The sequence below is a fragment of the Pyrus communis genome, chromosome 8 (assembly GCF_041283825.1).
Source record: "Pyrus communis isolate YQ-2024b chromosome 8, ASM4128382v1, whole genome shotgun sequence".
Taxonomy (NCBI): Eukaryota; Viridiplantae; Streptophyta; class Magnoliopsida; order Rosales; family Rosaceae; genus Pyrus; species Pyrus communis.
Window position 1 is genome coordinate 2,260,287 of NC_142572.1, and position 19,210 is coordinate 2,279,496.

At 39.1% G+C, this 19,210-nt stretch overlaps 4 protein-coding genes across 4 annotated transcripts; 2 read left to right on the top strand and 2 right to left on the bottom strand.

Moving 5' to 3' along the window:
- Nucleotides 1-4,807: 4,807 nt before the first annotated feature.
- LOC137718500 (uncharacterized) lies at nucleotides 4,808-5,709 on the bottom strand. The gene has a single exon (XM_088699029.1). The coding sequence runs from the start codon at nucleotides 5,618-5,620 to the stop codon at nucleotides 4,808-4,810; it is 813 nt and encodes a 270-aa protein (XP_088555155.1). The 5' UTR covers nucleotides 5,621-5,709.
- Nucleotides 5,710-6,937: 1,228 nt separating this feature from the next.
- Nucleotides 6,938-9,954, top strand: LOC137718577 (MICOS complex subunit MIC10). The gene is made up of 3 exons (XM_068458126.2): nucleotides 6,938-7,178; nucleotides 8,670-8,812; nucleotides 9,764-9,954. The coding sequence occupies exons 1-3, from the start codon at nucleotides 7,046-7,048 to the stop codon at nucleotides 9,776-9,778; spliced, it is 291 nt and encodes a 96-aa protein (XP_068314227.2). The 5' UTR covers nucleotides 6,938-7,045; the 3' UTR covers nucleotides 9,779-9,954.
- A 714-nt stretch (nucleotides 9,955-10,668) lies between these two features.
- LOC137717193 (alpha/beta-Hydrolases superfamily protein) lies at nucleotides 10,669-13,157 on the bottom strand (the record flags this gene model as incomplete). Its single annotated transcript, XM_068456491.2, has 3 exons — nucleotides 10,669-11,321; nucleotides 11,420-11,723; nucleotides 12,857-13,157. Coding segments are annotated over 3 exons (1,149 nt in total), but the record flags the coding sequence as incomplete, so codon positions are not given.
- A 2,245-nt stretch (nucleotides 13,158-15,402) lies between these two features.
- Nucleotides 15,403-18,827, top strand: LOC137717642 (uncharacterized). Its single transcript, XM_068457062.2, has 5 exons — nucleotides 15,403-15,668; nucleotides 17,315-17,514; nucleotides 18,104-18,205; nucleotides 18,401-18,452; nucleotides 18,551-18,827. The coding sequence occupies exons 1-5, from the start codon at nucleotides 15,578-15,580 to the stop codon at nucleotides 18,661-18,663; spliced, it is 558 nt and encodes a 185-aa protein (XP_068313163.2). The 5' UTR covers nucleotides 15,403-15,577; the 3' UTR covers nucleotides 18,664-18,827.
- The last annotated feature ends 383 nt before the right edge of the window (nucleotides 18,828-19,210 follow it).

Genomic DNA, 19,210 nt, shown 5'->3' on the forward strand with positions numbered 1-19,210 from the left:
GACCACCCTATCGTACCCATGAACAAACACCACCTTCTCCAAATCATCACCGAGATCCTCCTCCACAAGAGCGTCGATCCTGAACTCTTTACACCATTGAATGGTGTTGTGTAAAGATAAAGATGCCAAGTCATGACAGCTCATATAGTGTAGGATATTATTTCTGTTATGGTTGTAATAATAATTACCTAGATTTGTTATGTTTGTTACGGTTGTTAGAGAAAACCTTGTGCATAGCTTCAGCTATATATATGTACAAATAAACACATTTGTAATTAAGTAAAAGAAAGTAAATGAGAAGAAGAATATTCAGTAAAACAAGTCTCTTAGTTTTCTCTGGTTTCTTCATGGTATCCATCGCCACCGCCTCACGGCACTATTCGATCCTGATCTCTTCCGCTGAGATTTCTTCTCCGATCTCTGGTCTGTTCTTCGTATTGTAAGTTGTTGCTGGTTGATTGATTCTCAGATCTTGATTTTGTCTTCTTGATCTTGATTTCTGATGGCGCTACCTCCTGACTCCTCTTCTCCGATTCTGCCAAATTCGTCCGCTTCAAACCCTAATTTGTCTCAATCGTACACATCTCTTACTACTCAGAACATTGGTAGCATGGTCCCGATCAAGCTCAATCGTTCGAACTATTTGCCATGGTGTGCTCTTTTTGCCCCAATTCTTCGTCGCTACAAGCTTCTTGGTCTTGTTGATGGATCTGACCCTTGTCCGGCGCCGTTTCTCCCAGATCGATCTCTGAATTCTGCTTTTGAGAGTTGGTATGAGAAGGATCAGAATCTTCTCATCTGGTTTAATTCCACTCTCTCTGAGGAAGTTATTCCGTTCACGGTTGGTGTTTCTTCATCCAGAGATCTATGGCTCAAACTTGAGCAGCGTTTTGGTGGTGTTTCTGATGCCCATATTCATCAGCTCCGTTCTCGTCTTCAGAATATTCAGAAAGGTTCTCAATCCATGGGTGATTACTTGCAACAGATCAAAGAGATTTCTGATTCTCTTACTGCTGCCGGTGCTTCGGTCTCCAATCGTGATCTTATTACTGCTACACTGGCCGGTCTTCCTGATGATTTTGAATCATTCATTGATTCTATCATGCTCTGTATGTCTTCCACTTCTCTTGATGAACTCCATGGGTTATTACTCACCAAGGAACTTTCCATGACTCGCCGGAAGAAACTTGCATCCTCTCCAAGCACTGAACCATTTCATGCTCTCTTGGCTCAAGCTGCACCACCGCTTCTTCCTACACCACCCCAAGCTTTGGCTGCTCAACATTCTCCACTTCACAATTCTTTTCGATACAATTCTAATCGTGGCCGCCACTCTCGTGTTTTTAACAATCGGGGCAACAGAGGTACTAATCGGGGCCACTACAATTCTGGATTCCAATCTGGTTCAACTCGTGGTCATCATTCCAACTCTAATTCTCGTGGTACATTCTCCTCTGGTTTTCGTATGCCCTGTCAGATCTGTGGGAACTCCAGTCATGAAGCCATTGACTGTTTTGATCGCATGAATCCAGATATTTCTGGTCGCATTCCTCCAGCAAAGCTTGCTGCAATGTGCGCTCATTACACATCCAAGTCCTCTTCTCCTTCCTGGCTTATTGACTCGGGTGCTACTTCTCACATTACAAATGACATCTCCAACATCTCTTCTCCCTCTCCTTACACTGGTGAAGACAAAGTTTATATTGGTGATGGTAAAGGTCTGTCTATAAATCATATTGGTTCTTCTTTGTTATGTACTCCTAGTTCTTGTTTTAAATTGAACAATGTCCTTCATGTTCCTCAAATGAAGCACAACTTGTTATCTGCCTTTCACTTTGTCAACGATAATTCAGTTTCATTGACCCTTGATTCTGATGGATCCCTTGTCAAGGATCGTTCTACGGGGAAGATGCTTTTGCGGGGACCCGTTAAGGATGGATCCTATCATCTGCAAGGCTCTCCTCTGCCTGGTCTTTCCTCTTCAAGTTCTCACTCCGCTCTGGTCAGTATTAAAGCTCCTGTGAAGACTTGGCATAGTCGATTGGGTCATCCTTCGTCTACTATTTTTCGTAAAGTGATTTCTGGTAATAAGCTTGCCCTAGATGGTAAATCCTCAGTTGACTTCTTCTGTTCGGATTGTGCTATAGCTAAAAATCATAAACTGCCATTTTGTTCTGTTGGTTCCTCTACTTCTCATAGTCTAGCTTTACTTCATTGTGATGTATGGGGACCTGCCCCTGTTTCTTCTGTAAGTGGTTTTCAGTACTATCTTTTGATAGTTGATGATTACACCAGATATAGCTGGTTCTTTCCTTTGAAAAGAAAATCTGAGGTGTATTCTACTTTTGTAACTTTCAAGACTTATGTGGAGAAATCAGTTGGCAATCAAATAAAAGCTATCCGTTCTGACTTAGGGGGTGAATTTACTAGTACTTCTTTTCAGTCTTATCTTGCTTTACATGGGATTTTTCATCAGTTCAGTTGTCCACACACACCTGAACAGAATGGCTGTGTCGAACGTAAGCATCGCCATCTTGTTGAAACAGCTCGGACATTGTTAGTAGCATCTCATGTTCCTCAAGTCTATTGGGTTGAAGCTCTGTCTACTGCTACTTATTTGATCAACCGGTTACCTATTTCTGGTCTTGCACAGTCACCTTGGGAGTTATTATTTCGAACATTACCTGATTACACTCGGCTCAAGGTTTTTGGGTGTAGCTGTTATCCATGGTTAAAACCTTATGTTCATTCTAAACTTGATGGCAAAAGCAAGCAGTGTGTGTTTCTTGGCTATAGTTTACAACACAAGGGCTATCGGTGCTTAGATATGGCCACTGCCCGAGTCTATATTTCTCGGCATGTTGTGTTTGATGAACAGTCTTTTCCTTTTACTCCAAAGCCTGCTACTGCTTCTGTTTCTGTTCCTCTTGTCTCTCCTAATATTGATCTGCAATTTCCTGTTTCTATCTCATCCTCTTTTCTTCCCAGTTCTCCTTCTATCTCTTCTCCTTTACCTGTTCCTCCTTCTCCTGTTTCTCCCTTCCCAACCCCTTTAAGTTCTTCACCATCTTCATCCTTGTCTCCTTTACCAGCTCCAAATTTTCATCCCATGGTTACTCGGTCTAAAAATGGTATTTTTCAACCCAAAGCCTATACTGCTACCAAACATCCCTTACTCTCATCTCATGATTATGTCCCAACAACCTATAATCAAGCTTCTAAGTTTGCTGAGTGGCGATCTGCTATGCAAGCAGAGTTTAATGCACTACTGTCTACTGGTACCTGGGTTTTAGTTCCTTCTTCTTCATCTCAAAATGTTGTCGGCTGTAAGTGGGTGTTTCGAGTCAAGAAAAAGCCTGATGGCTCTATTGACCGGTATAAAGCCCGGCTTGTTGCCAAGGGTTTTCATCAAAAAGAAGGCCTGGACTATCAAGAAACCTTCAGTCCCGTAGCCAAGCCTGTTACGATTCGGATTTTGTTGACCTTTGTAGTGCAATTCGATTGGTTTTTGCACCAACTTGATATTAGTAATGCATTTCTTCATGGTGACTTACAAGAAGACGTCTTCATGCATCAGCCCCCTGGTTTCAGTGATCCAAACTTCCCAAATCATGTGTGCAAACTCAAGAAATCTTTGTATGGCCTCAAACAGGCTCCACAGGCATGGTTTGATAAGTTGTTTCAAGCTCTCCAGTCTCTTGGCTTTACTCAGTCTTCATCTGATGCCTCTTTGTTTGTTCTTAAAGATCCAGTTCTGGTTATTGTCCTTGTTTATGTGCATGATATCTTGGTTAGTGGTCCTGATTCATCTGTGTGCAATCTGTTCATTCAGCAACTGAGTTCTTTGTTCCCTGTCAAGGACTTAGGTCCTTTACATTATTTCTTGGGTCTTGAAGTTCAACGGACCAATGAAGGGCTCTTTCTACACCAAAGCAAATACTTGCTGGATTTGTTGCAAAGGACTAAAATTGAGGGTGCTAAGCCTTGCTCTACACCCATAGGCACTGTCAAACTGGATCATAGTGGTATACCATTGGATAATCCTTCTGAGTATTGATCTATTGTGGGTGGCCTTCAGTATTTAACTTGGACTAGGCCTGATATCTATTTTGCTGTAAATCAAGTTTTCCAATTCATGCATGCTCCCACGGATTCTCATATGTAGGCTGCTAAGCGAATACTTAGATTTCTCAAAGGTATCTCTTCCCATGGTATCTGGTTTCACAAAGGTCCTCTTACTCTCTCTGCTTTTTCTGATGCGGACTGGGCTGGCTGTACCTTTGATCGGCGATCCACGAGTGGATTTTGTGTCTTTCTTGGCTCAAATTTGGTTAGTTGGAGTGCTAAAAAGCAGTCTACAGTAGCTCGTTCTTCTACTGAGGCTGAATACCGGTCTCTCGCTCATACTGCTGCTGAAATAACTTGGGTTTGTAAGATTTTTCGAGATTTTGGTTTCCTGTCCTTTGTTAAGCCTACTATTTGGTGTGATAATATCTCTGCAATCTCCATTGCTTCCAATCCCGTCTTTCATGCCCGCACTAAACGTGTGGAGATTGATTACCACTATATAAGGGAGCTTGTCATTGCCAATCTGATTCAGGTTAAGTATGTTTACAGTGAGGACCAGATTGCTGATATTCATACTAAATCCTTATCTAAAAATCGGTTTCTATTTCTTCAATCCAAGCTTTCTCTTGGTACTCCTAGTCTGTCCACGCTCAGCTTGAGGGGGTGTAAAGATAAAGATGCCAAGTCATGACAGCTCATATAGTGTAGGATATTATTTCTGTTATGGTTGTAATAATAATTACCTAGATTTGTTATGTTTGTTACGGTTGTTAGAGAAAACCTTGTGCATAGCTTCAGCTATATATATGTACAAATAAACACATTTGTAATTAAGTAAAAGAAAGTAAATGAGAAGAGGAATATTCAGTAAAACAAGTCTCTTAGTTTTCTCTGGTTTCTTCATGGTTTCTTCATTGTGGAGCATGACAAAGGCATCCTTCACCTTGAAGTCCTTCGCCCTCAGGAACTTGAGAAGAATCACATCGCTCCTCTCGTCCTTGAGAAGAGGGACTCCCCAAACGGACACTTCCTCAGCCGCCGACAATGCAGCTTCTTTAGCTAATTCCTCTGCTTCGTTCAGTGGCTGCTCTTCCATTTTGGGTTCATGGGTTGGTTTTGGTTCCGATTCCGATTCCAATTCGGAAACCTGTACTGCTGGTGGTGGTTTAGCTTTTGGGGACGTGAACTGGCGAGTGTTGAGAGCTTCCTGGACGAGCTGCTTCAGTTCTTGAAGAGCTTTCCTCTCTGAATCTGAGAGATCGGCCACTACGTTACTCTCCTCCTTGAACGAAATCAAAGATCGAGGAATCTGCTTTTTATCCGCCTCTTCCTTCACTGGCTCAGACTCCACCGATGCCGCCGCCATTGGTGGTAGTGCAAGTGCCTCTTCGTTCCCAGACTCTGCCACTTCTGGCAGCGGTGGTGGTGGGGGCGCGTCTTCTGTAGACTCAGCTACCGTCAAAGCCTGTGATTCAGACTCGGAAGTGGCGGGAGGCCCTGGTGGCGGTGCTTGGTCTGATGGTTGTGTTGGTCTGGGGATTTCGTCGGCCATTTTGGAGAAGGAGATGGGAAGGAGGAGTTTGGTGGGCTTACTGTTAAGAAGCAGAAGGAAGATATATTGATGACAATGGAGAAGGAGCAAGTGGCATTCTAACACAGTAATGGCGTTGAGTCCTCACGTAACAGTAAGTTCGAACCCCATTAACAATTAAATTAACAAAATTTGTTGGTTGACAAAAACATAAAGAGAGACGCAAACAAACGGAAGCGACAGTTTCACGAATCTGGATCCTCCCTCGATCCTCATATATCGTGTCATCATAAATTATTTTAAATATTTTTATTTAAAATTAAATATAAATAGTAGTTGATAAAAATTCATCACACAATATACGCTGAACAGACACAATTTACGAATTCCAAAAATTCTAACAAAAAGATCCGGAAAGAGGATCCTTTTGGTTTTGTTTGGTTTTGTCAGTTGCAAGGTCAGGACGGATGCTTCAGCTCAATCTGGAATCTTATGCCCAATGAAGATCGGATAATACTTAGGTACTTAGGTTTTGATTTTAATCTAATAATATTTTAATACATATTTTATTGTTTGAAAAAAATACAACGATGCTAACTTAAGGTTCTCGACCTGTGACGACCTATTTTATATAAATCGTTAAATTAAATTTAATACTAGTTAGACTTATTTACACATTTCACGTTACATCTAAACAAAGTATTGTTGATTAAAAATAAAATAAACCAGAGAAGATGGTTTCATGTATGCTCCCGTCTGGAAAATCCAATCGTCCTCGCCGTGTATCTCAACAAAATTTAACTTGAACGAAAAAGAACATAGAAAACTCAACAAATCCAATTACATAAAACTCTATTAAATTTACAAAACCAATTCCATCCAATCTTTCCTTTTTAAATCCATCCAATCCAATTCTACGAATTCAACAATATTTCAAATCTGATTCCAATTCCATAGATTCAGAATGGATGGCTATGAAAATAGGGACTTCTGAGTTTTGGAAATTGCTTCAACAATTGAAGAATTCAAATTTTCCGACGAAGACGATGCAAAATTTTGGGGAGGCTCAGTTACTTTGGGCTCGTTGGGGAATGTTTTTAAAATAACTGAAAGTGTTTTTAGTGTAAATGTTTTTGAATAAATCCTTAATAAAAATTCAAGTAGATCCTAAAAAAGCACTTTAAGTGCTTCTCACAAGAAGCACATATCTAATGCTTTTTCCAAACGAATTCTTTTGAACCCAAAATCAATTTTACTGTAAGTGCTTGAAGAGGCCCATGTACTTATGCAACTAAAGCCCAAAAAGGATGCAGCTTGAAACCAAAACGGACGACGGACACAGCCCCAACCAAATCACACAAAATCTCATAACCAAGGCGGAAAGCAAGAGGAGGAGAAGGGAGAGAGAAAAGAAAAGAATCAAAGCAGAAAATTCAGGTGGCTACAATGGCGGACAACAAAGAAATCATCCCACCGCCGTACGACGTGAAAGCCAAATGGGACGCCTGTCTCGATCTGACCGTCCGGCGCTTCGTCTACTCCTCCTTGGGTGGTGCCTTTGGCGGTTTCCTTTTGTTCAGTCAGTTGTCTTCCTCTTCTCCCCATTTCCTTCACTTTATTTCTCTCGTTTCTCCGTTTTGCTTCTCTGCAATTTCCAAGACAATTTCCATATATATATATATATATATATGTATTTATGTATACATTTATATCTATATATCTATATGAATATATATGTATGCATGTGTGTGTGTATATGTGCAAATAATTGGAAGATTAGTTAGTTAGTAGGATGATGATTGATGGGTTTAGCTGGAATGATTAGGCGAAATCCTTTTCACTGCAATTTGGAATATGCCCAAAATTATTTCGAACACGAACACGAACACCCCATATTTACTTGATTGAATTGACCTACATGGAACCTTAAATTGCGTTCGTAGGCATACATACATGTATATATATGTACAAACTGGCTATGCCCAATGAACTCGAGCGATTCTTAGTACTTTTCTGGACCGAATTAATGCATATATGTTCCTGTATTTTGTGACATCAGACAAATGGAGGGTTAGGATTTCCAGCTATTTTCTTCGGTTCGACTTTATATGTTTCTCAATGTTGTTCTATGTAGAATAGAGCTTACTGATTAATTGGATAACATGAAATGTGATGTAAATTATGATTCATTGGCTGCTAATGTCAAAGTAATGTTGTTGCCTTCTTTTATCGGGTTAGGTGTTCGTGTTTTAGTGGCTTTAATTTGGTTTATTACCATTCCTCAGGGTATTGGGCGATTATGAAAGGAAAAAATTTGCACAAGGCTATCTTTTTTCCCTTTAATAAACTGTCCTGTCGTTCATGAGATTTGAACTTATGATCTCCATTGAAGCGGAGACTAAATGCAACCAGGCTGGATAGTCATTGGCCAGCCTGAAACTATCTTGAGTATGACGTCTACCGTCCCCATTTATCCTATCTCTAGCAATTCTTAGTATAGGTTCAGGATATTAGTGGGTCGGTCATGTTGCTTTTATCGTTGCAAAATAATTTCCTTTTGCACATTTTCTTAAAACCAAGCATACTGTATGGCAATGTTTAGTGGCTTCTAATGGAAATTGACTTAGAGCCTGTCTAATACCTTGAAAGACATCATACCAGTAATTTGGTAGATGCAACCAATTTCCCTGCCATATTACTGTGACAGGACCTGACCATGATAAAATGAAACTAGACACTCCGATGTCATTGGTAATCTTTTAAAAACAGAATAATTGAACACATGGACATGTAGCTTCATCTAATATTCTTGTCCAAGTCTATGTAATATGTATCATAATTCTTAAGATAACAAGGGTATGATTTGACTTTCAAAGGCATAAAAACATAAGTAATAATATATTCTACATTTTCTTTAGCCCTTTTGAGGTTATTCGGTTCGTTGGATGCTTTATCTAATTATCATTCACATGTGACCAATGTCTTTCATTTATTTGAACTGTATATATATGTTTTAAATCTCTCATAATTAGTAATCTTGAATAAATGTATTTTTGTTGTGTCTTACTAGGAAGTCCGGCGTCTCGTTGGGCTTCTGTAGCTTTTGGTGCTGGATTGGGCATTGGATCTGCATACACAGAGTGCTCTCGTTTGTTTGAGGGATCTCCAGCAAAGCCGGCTGCTCCTAAGATTGTTGAGAATCCTGCTCCTCAGGTAGATTTGATTTCTTCTGATGTTGATTTATTCCACTCATACCCCACAACGTTGATTTATTCCACCAACATTCCTTTTTAACGGAAGATTACTCAAATTAACAATTGATAGGCAAGGCTGTCTTTTCATACATAGTAATAAAACTCAAAAACCAAAACATCTACACTCACTAATCTTTTAGAAATAGAAAAGGAAAAAAGAAAACACATTACTGGAGGAGGGTGCCTCCATCTATTCATGAGCCTTGACTCGTTTGACTTCACCCTTGTGGATGTTTTCTCACTCATTTCTCGACACATGGGCTCAAGTTTCCTCACCAAAACTGGATGATGAGGTGCTTGCTTGGGTTGAGCATGCAGCTCTGTGAGGTTCCGTATGTACTTACTCCATGGCCTGTAGCTTGTACATAGGAGACCTAGAGCTCATGAGCTTCAATATGTGTAGCTTTGGAAAACCTATTTGCACCTCACTCCATTGGTTTCCTTTTGCACCTAGTGAACATCTTGCAGTGAATTTCTAATTCTTTCCTTCATGAACCAAACAGAAAGACCGATTTGAATTAAGCATCCAAAATTTTCCTTTTAAGCCTCAAATCCTATAATTATTTTCAACTTTTTTTATTGTTTGAAAACTAAAGCTCTGATGTGCGACGACCTTGTCATTTGGAGGTTTTTTTTCTTTGTACTTTGTGATAAATGATGTAGGTTCATCTCTTGGTTCATACTCATTTTGCAGGAGAGTGTATTATTTTAGCATGTTGATGAAAATGAGTTTTATTGCAGTGAAAAATTCAATCCATTGAAGTTAGTGTATTTTCAGCATGTTGATTTATTTGAAACTAATGTACATTTTCGGGTCTTTTTTCTGTTTTGAGGATGAACATAAGTCAATTACTGAAGGGATGAATTGTGCATGGAAGTTATTTGATGTCGTTTTTACTGTTGTTTTCAGGACGGACAAGACTGAGTTTATGCAAAGTCAAGTTAACCCACAGTCTTGGGATTCAAATTGGAGGTTTTTTGACTCTCGGTCGCGTTTATGCCTGCTATGGATTTGAATATGTAGTACGAATGCTGTTTTTGATTGATAAAGATTTCACCTGATCCACTTCAGGCTTAATACAAATTTATTGCCTTTTGTTCTGTAATGCTGTCACTCTACAAACTTAGTTTGTGGAAGTTAAAAATAATTGCGATTGCGGGTTTGGTGTCTTTGATGACTAAACGAAAGGAAACTCATCAGTATGTATTATGTGCATCGTCGTTTGCTGATAATCCTAGTAGTTGTCCTTGGCGATGCTGAACACTTCATTAGTATTCTGCTTTGGTATTTGTTCATAAGAAAACATGGATTCATATGAAAATGTCGAGGGTTTCGGAAGACTGAAATCATTAATATGTTGTTAATGGTTGAAGACCCTCCTGTTGGTTGTAACCCTTGGTGAGACGACATGCTTTGTGCCCTTCAGTCGAACCATTTGCCTCTAATTTACCACGCTATTTGCTCACCTCACGTGACTGTTCTTGTGAGGGTGTTTTCCGTGGAAATCGATTCAGGTTCTTGTTAACTTGGTGACAACAGTTTCGGGCTGCACCGTGTTCCGAGCAACAAGAAATGCATAAGCAATTGTTGAACCATGTAGTTTATGGCCCATGCCAATTCTTTGTAGGAAAATTGGGGGAGCCCAATCGAGTAGAATCCCGTGAATTATAGACTCGTTTCTGTGTTAACTTGTAACACCGTGCGAATATGCTACCTGGTGTTACCTTTGCGCTAATTTTTTGCCAATCTCATCTCCAGATTGACCGTAGTTTATGTGGAAGGTTTACACTAGGAAATTAATGAAGAATTAGGAATGAGATGTAAAACAAAGATTAAGACGGAGTTAATAAACTACATATAATCTTGTGATTAATTAGACAGATACAGTAATGAAGGATTTATACTTGATTAAGCAATATCTAATTAACCTGCATTTGCATTTGCAATTGCAAGCAAGCCATCAAGCCAATTTCTCATCAAAGTGAAAGCTTTCTCTGCATCTTCATCTTCTTCAAACGACTGAGGTCGGTGCGCAAAGCCATGGCCTCTCCCCTTGAAACTCACCACCCTCGATCCCCTGCCGATGATCTTCTCAATACTTTCTACCACGCTCACACGACACAGCGGGTCGTTGTCCCCTGTAATAAACAATACAGGAACCTTCACATTAGAAGCTACTGATGTGTTGTCCATCCTTGTCCCGTAGAATGAGACCCCAATCCCGAAATAAGCGCCCTGGTCCTGCGCCAACACCTCGATCACTTTGCCACCTCCGTAGCAAAAACCTATCAAGCCAAGCTTGTTTGAGATCCCTGCAGCTGCAAACTCATCAACCATCCATTTTGCACATGCGGCAATGTCTTTTGCAACCCCTTGAGCTTCTTGTTCAGCAATCCACTTCTCAAAATCAACCTTCGGGCGGTCCTTTGTCCATGGATCTCCGCGGAATAGGTCCGGAAGTAAAACGCTGCATATTGTTGTACGTATAAAAAAGAAAACTTGAGGAACTACTTAATTGTGCATAGATATAGTCATGGCAGTTGAAGGTTAAGAAAATGTAGTTACTTGTAACCGTTGCAGGCAATGCGATATGCAAACTCTCTGGTGGATGAATCTTCGAAGCCAAAGATGTCAGACAAGAGAAGTATCCCAATTCCGTTATTGTTTTTGACTGCCTTGAAGAGATAAGCGTTGATGGTACCGGCAACACCCTCGCCGTCAACTGAAACTTCAAATCCACTGACTAGCTCACATGTTTCGTCGTCATTTACGTTGTCTTCCGCTTTTAGTAGGCTACAAGCAACTCTTGTGCCTGTACTCGCTGCAGCTGACCTCCGACGACTTGCGTTGCGTTGCGTCTGAACATAAACTGAGGTTTACACTTTACAGTCAAGGTAGAACAACACGCACAGCAGCACAGAAAATCAAATAGCTAACTGCAGCAGGCTGCAGTTGTGCTGTTCTGGCAATCATATGATGAAGATGCATGTAGAGAATCAAAAGTGAAGAGTTTTATTTTTATTAATGATACCTTAAGCCTCTTGTAGATTTAATTCAGTTCCCATCTTTGGACGAGGGACTTTCCAAGTCCCAACAACTTTAGTCTGCTATGCTTTCTTAAAACCACTGTCCTAAAAATCCCGCCTAGCGCCGTCTAGGCCCTACCTAGGCGTTAGGCAGCTGGTTACCACCCCGATTAATGTTTAGATATTTGAAAATTAAAAAAGAGCACCTAGATCTGATGAGGCACCCGCTTAACCCGCCCAGACCGGCCTAGACACCCGCTTAGATTGCGACTTACTTAGATAGAAAATAGATAACTTTCATCTTGTATTTCATTTTTTTCAATAAATTGTAAGAGACTTGCTGAATAGTAAAATGAACACACATTATATGCTTGTTCCTCATGTTTTCATTATGCTTCAATACTTGATAAACAAACACTTATATACACAAAATATATTAAATCCGGCTAGTTGGCCTAGGCGCCTGCCTAGGCGCTAGTCCCTGGCCCGCCGCCTGACTAGCACCTAGCGTATTTTAGAACCTTACTTAAAACTTAAGGGCTCGATTGAAAGTATTTTAAGATAAATGAAAGTTTTTTTTATGGAAAATGATTTTGGATTACAAAAGCACTTGGAAGTGCTTTATAGATGAAGCACATAACTATGCTTCTAGCATAAAGCACTTTAAGCGCTTTTCTAAGATTCACTTCATTTTTATTTAGTTATTTTAAAATCCTTTCCAAACGAGTCCTAAATTGCATTAAAAACTCTAACAGTGAGCTGCTTAAATACCACTAAAACACTCTCCAAATGCACTAAACTTTTGGAATTAAACCTTGAAAGGTGTCTTCAAAAGTATAGCAACTAGTGATTTTCAAAGTCCTCCCATCTAATTTTTATAATAGCATTCCAAACTAATTCAAAGTCCCTCCATCTCTATCTAATTAGAAGAAGAAACAAGTGTAAAGTAAAAGGAGGAACGTAAATAAGAACGTACTGAGGAGGAGGCGGCGGCGGCGGCCCGCAGAGGAGAAGCAGAAAATGTTGAGAGGAAATCGAATCGATGATTTAGGCTGCTTCTTCTTGTTTTTGTTTTGCTTCTGAGAAACATGGAAGCCGCCGCCGACGGCTGTGGCGTTGGTAGTTTCCCGCTTCCACTTCCAGTTGAGTATAACAGCCAATTCATATCTTTCATCTTCCTTTCTTCCTTCCTTCCTCAACACTTGCAGTTGTTTGGCTCCACGACACTTCTTCCTCTTGTGTTTGATCCTTGTTTCTTCAAACCAACGTACGCCGCAAAATTAATTTCCCTACTTCTAGTGGGGGGACCTACCTTAAGCTGTAAGGATTTCATACGCGGCCATCGACCACTTACTGATACGTAATAGGTGATGGAGTTCATTTTTGACCATCATTGTTTAGTACAGTATATACTTACCATCCTATTTATCATTGTTAGATGAATTTGAATTTTGAGATTTGTACTTATCCACTACATGAATCTTCAAATTCAAACTCATCTAACTGTGATAAATAGGATGGTGAGTATACACCACAATAAATGGTGGTAAGCAAAAATGCTCCCTAGGTAATGTTATTCACACACATTTTTAACTCATGCATATCTTTGGTAATTTTTTGTCATTGATTTTTTTCAATTCATTCAATCTGACGGTCGGAAATTGAGAGGATGTGTAAGAAGTAAAAATAAATGTATGGATAACACTACCCTAAGTAATAACATTGATATTGTCGAGATTTTGGGTCATCAACAAACCTTTTCACAAAGGACTATGATTCTCTCTCCTCCTCTTCCCATCCCCTTCCATCCCTTCCTTTCACATTCTCTTATTTTGTCTTTCTCTTGCTATAAAAAATTAATATAAGATGTTGACGTGACTTAACCGTGACCGTTCAAATAGGAGGGGAGAGAAGGGAAGGGAAAAAAAAAGGGAGAGAATCCTACTCCTTCCACAAAAGTAAAGTTCTCCTTGTTTTAGAAGTGAAACTATTTAATATAAATTCTATTTGGTGTTGTCAAATTTCTCTGGTTTACATGAGACCACCATATAATGAGGAGTAATGTTATGTAAATTAAATTTGCAATAATGTGTCACTAATAAAAAATAAGCACATTAATCAATACTTAAGTAATAATCCAATCATCAACTTCCATATCATTTAGTTTACAAAATTTGTTTACACATTTAGTTTTTCTATCATTACTTGTAATGGGTTGCATGTGAAACTAATTCCATATTGGTAATTTAAGCACGGAAGCAAAACAAGGTAGTAAAGTAGTAATTCGGGCAAGACAACATAAAGACACAATTTATTTGACTCAAACAGATTACTAAATGGTCTCCAAATCGAATAGATTTTTCATGAGATAATTTTTAGATTAGTATAAAACGGATCAATTATTCTGATTTTGTGACATTTTTTTTATAATAAAATAATGTTACATAATCATTTTAAAATGAATGACTCCTTACGTACAAGGAGCCAAACATTCTCATTTATTTTGGACAAATTATACAAATGAATTAAGACTAGTAACGAAATCAAAGTGCTGGAAACGGAACAACTTGAAACGAACTACAGCAGAAAAATAAGAAAGACTTTAGTTGAACTAAAACCTAAGGAGAAAAATGCTAGAATAACGATAGTATAAAATGATGTGTTTGGATTTTTGTGTGAGTCCAAACACATCATTTTATACACTCTTTAGCGGCTCCAATTTGGAACGATCTTCAATCATCTTGATGTAAGGCTCGTCTAGCAAATCTTCCATCACCAGTTGGTTTAACAGATTTTACACACCATAAGTAGCTAGTAACAATATTCCAATTAAATTTTGCAAAAACTTAGATCAAGTTGAAGATTCGGGCCATATCCGCTCAACAAATTTGGGTTTAGGGATTAGCAGGCCCGAGTAAGGCCCAAAAGGGGATTCCACATTGGGATCAGTTCAGAAGGGTTGATAAAGCAAGATAAGGATTGATAAAGCAAAGATCTAGGAAGATCTTCAAAAGATAATGTTTACCATAATCATAGCCCCGTACATAGGTCTTAATCACTTATGCTGTTACAGGTCGGTATTAAATGAGACTCTTAATTGGTGCCTCTCCTTATATCTCTCGTCATCAATCGTGATTAGCGGATAATATAGTGTTTAAACCAACCACTTAAAAAGCGTCATGCATGCCTTAATAAATCATCCTCAAGCTCATGTTAGACTATGTAAAGTCATGTTCATTTTCATGATAAGATAACTGTTCCTTAGCCAAAAAACTCATAGTTTGTGATTCATTTCCTACATTTAAATCTAACTTAGGCATAAAAAAGCCTTTAACATACACCACATCAGTATGACAAAGTCTCACTTGTTTTTTTTTATTTAATAATTATATAGACTTTAAAATAATTTTACGCTTGTGTGAAGTTCGTTCACCACATTTCGGAATATTGTGAAGATGCTGATTCCGAAAATTTCAAATATAAAAAATGTTCACTTTAAAACTTTTGATACGATTAAAAATCAGAAAACCTTATTTCCGATCCAATCCGTGTGTAATAATGTGACGATTACAGTTACTGCGGGTCCTGGGCGGCGACACGTGGCGATCCTTTTGTGTGGCACGTCATGGTTAAGGGGGGTTTCAGAATATCTTCCAAGGAATGAAGTAACGGCGGAGTAAGCGAAGGCGATATCGGAATGGACGGCCCTCCAGGCGGCGATCTGTGTTCGGTGTGCCATGGCAACTTCGACACTCCTTGTCAGGCCAATTGCTCTCACTGGTTTTGCGGTACCTTTCTTCCTCCCTCTCTCTCGTTCCTATTTCTTCGCTTACACAATTAACCAATTTTGGTATTGGTTTGGTGCAATCGAAAGAACCCTAAACCCAATTTGTCTTCAATTTCTCCATTCAATTGTTTGTGTTTGTGTTTTTTCTCAAGCATGCTTTTGTTCATGTTTTGATACGATTGATTGATGGTTTAAGCATGCTTGTGTTGAAAGACTTGATTGATTACTCAGAAGATTTTAGCAGCGGCGGGCTTTCGATATCATTTGCTCTTTAGAGCGAAGGGACTTATAATCCAAATCCAAACTGGGTGTTTATTTCGAGCAATCTATGACGTTTTCGCTGAAACAAGTCTTTAGCTTAGCTATGCAGCCTATGCTAACTTAAAAGTTTGGTGAAAACTAACTTAAAAGTTCGGTGAAAACAAAGAAGAGGGCCGAAGATGGAGCTCAGAAACCGCAGTAGATATTCGATAATAGTCATTTTCGTTTGATATCATTAGTCTCTTGTTCTTATTGATATGTAGAGAAGGCAAGACAGAATGTCATTGTGTACATGTAATTGTACTCTGCAGAGTTCTGTGAATAGAAAGAACACCTTTGTGTAGGTTTCCAAGACTTGCATTGTAAAAATGTGGCAAAGGAAATTTGTATGTTAAAGAATGGACTTGATATTCTTGATCAGGGCAATTCCGAGTCTAGTTATAAATCCGCGGGTACCCATAGTGCCTATTAACCAACATCTGATATAGCTAGTTTTTCCGAGCGCAATTCCAGGTCTGGTTATAAATCGTGGATGCCCATGGTGCCTATATATATTTATATATATAAATGATCATGTTTTGAACTTGATGATACAGGGCCTTAACTCATTCATGCATTCATATAGAGGTGTAATGCTGTTTTGAGCTGGGTCTAGTTATAGAACATCACCCGCGCATAGGGTTTAGGCTTTAACCTTATGTTTTGATGAGAGACTTCAAAGTGTCAAGGGAATTTAGACTGAATTGTTAAAACGCATCACAAGAATGCTATCAATGAACTACTTAAGCACTTTAAAGCTACTACTAAAACACCTGCAAATGACACCTTTCAAGGAGTAATTTGGAAGTTCTCTCAAGTGTACTTTCAAATGTATTGCATCTAGTGATTTTCAAGTCCCTCTATGTAATTTTTGTAGCGCATTCTGAACGAAAATTGCATGGAACTTAAAAATTCCCTCTTCCATGCACACTGTAAGGATTTTTTTTGTTTGACAAGTTTACTGCTTCTATTGTACGTAAAAGTGATCTCTGCTTGGAATTGTTTTGTTTGAATAGATTATACAGACTATGGATACACAGAGTGGTTACAAAGTCCCCAACTTGCTTACTTGAGAATATTTTCCCATACTTTTTGTAGGACTGTTGTTATATTACCTAAACTGAATGGGTGTGATGTTCTATTTAGTATACACTGCATACTGTGTAAGATAACGGATCAAGTATAACATTGTGAGTGTATAATAGAATTTGCAGGACTCTTACTATATACGATCATGCAAGTATCAGATTCCATTACATATAATCTACAAGGCTTGAACTCCAAATTGAGTAGTCGTTAAAAAAAAAAGTAATAGCTAATAATGCATTGTTGGCTCCCTTTCTTCAGGAAATTGTATTATGCTTGTTTGGGATCATGGATCAACAGTTCGCCCTTGTAAATGCCCGCTATGTCGTCGTCCCATCACTTTGTTGGTTCCAAGTAGGGCTTCTTCAAGGCAGCTTGATAAGCCGGAGGTTGCAGAGATTTTAGGCAAGATTGAAAGGTACAATCGTGTTTTTGGAGGTCATTCCAGAAGTCTTATTCAGGTAAATGAATCTATGTATCCATCAAATAACCTTGTGGGGCCCGGTCCATATTTTATATTAATAATCCAAACAGTCTATTTTTGAGTTCTTCATTCAAAGGTCATCTTCCCAAAATATGAGACATTTCCGACCGTTTAGCCATCTAATTCGAGTCAAGAAAATAGACAAACATGATACATCTAGAAAACACTAAAAGTGACAAACCTTCCACTTAGTAGTAAAAAAGTTTTGGGTTTCAGTGATATTTTGTTAGGATGATCTTTGAGGGAAGACTGAAAAATTAGACGGTTGAATTATTGAAATACAATGAGTAGTGAGAGCTACAACACGCGCACACGCACACGCACACACACGCACACGCTCACGCACAGCCCCCACATGCCCCACACACACACACGCGCACCAGCACACGCACACGCACACGCACACGCACACGCACACGCACAGATATGCTTTTTGTTGAAAAATATTTGCAGTTTCTGTACTCTGTCAACTACATGAAAATAATACATAGTTGATTGAGAATAATAGATCGTTATGTCCTGCATTTCTAATCTGTTTCTATAAATTTCAATAATCTTGTCAACAGAGAGCGCAGGACCTTCCTTTTCTCCTGCGGAGGCTGCTGCGAGAACTAATTAATCCTGATAGATCTCTTCCCCTTGTTATAAGGGCTCGTGTCTGGATTTCAGTTAAGTAATTGACACAAGTATGCGATCACTTCTCGTATATTTTGCATTCTCATGCAGATGTTAATGCAGTTTATATGGTTGGAAATAACATTCTGCGAGAACTTATCTCATCTTTAATCTGAAGTATATTGTATACTGTATGTTCGTTAAGAAGTTCTGACCTTTTTGGAAATTTTATTTTCTTAAATATACAGATGATAATGGGTGCTGCGTACCTATTCAGTCCTTTTGACTTCATCCCGGAAGGTGTTTTTTATGCTTTCAAGCTGGTTGAATTTTCTTGTGGGGTGGTTCTAGTAAGTAGCACTATTAATACATAATCTTTGTTTTGAGTGTTCTTGTAGCAATATTTGGTATAGCTGGTCTCCTGGACGATTTCTTCATAGTGCTCATCGTCTTCTTCCACGTTGCTGCCATTTATCGGTCTGTACTCTATCGCCGTCATGGAGGTTCCTGAACTGTGCGGCCATGGAAATTTTTAATCACACGGAAAAAACAGGGACGGAGCTGGATTTTACTTTTTTGTTATTTGGGGTCAAAAAACCGGACATAATTCACCTCATTGAAATATATGATTGTACAAGGAAGCCATCTATATATTTCAGTGTAGTTTCAGTTGTATTTTTTAACTATTTCATGCTGAATTACTGTGATTTACACATGAAATCAGAACATGTACCTACTGATGTCTATAGCATATGCTCCCAAGTGGTTCATTGAGGGTCGAATACAAATCGAGATCCTCTGCGCATCTCGAAGTCTGGAGCTAGCTAGCCCAGGGATCTGTGCCATTCAAAGTAAGGGAGATCTAAACCTTTGGTTTGCATGAGGTGGATCAGTTGGATGGGCTAATCGAGGATGGTAGAATTCAAGATGAGTTGTTTCGATTTTTGGTCCGCCGAATTCGGACATAGACATCCAAAGCGGATCTCGTGAATATTTTGCGTTCACATGCTTTTTAGGGGATGTAGGGTCTAGGGTTTAGGGTAAGCATAACTCGCTGT

Coding starts and splice junctions, on each gene's coding strand:
- LOC137718577 (XM_068458126.2), top strand. CDS start 7,046: ATGGCGGACAACAAAGAAATCATCCCACCGCCGTACGACGTGAAAGCC. Junction 7,179..8,669: donor TGGCGGTTTCCTTTTGTTCA/GTCAGTTGTCTT, acceptor GTGTCTTACTAG/GAAGTCCGGCGTCTCGTTGG.
- LOC137718500 (XM_088699029.1), bottom strand. CDS start 5,620: ATGGCCGACGAAATCCCCAGACCAACACAACCATCAGACCAAGCACCG.
- LOC137717642 (XM_068457062.2), top strand. CDS start 15,578: ATGGACGGCCCTCCAGGCGGCGATCTGTGTTCGGTGTGCCATGGCAAC. Junction 18,206..18,400: donor GGGCTCGTGTCTGGATTTCA/GTTAAGTAATTG, acceptor TTAAATATACAG/ATGATAATGGGTGCTGCGTA. Junction 18,453..18,550: donor TTTTGACTTCATCCCGGAAG/GTGTTTTTTATG, acceptor GTGTTCTTGTAG/CAATATTTGGTATAGCTGGT.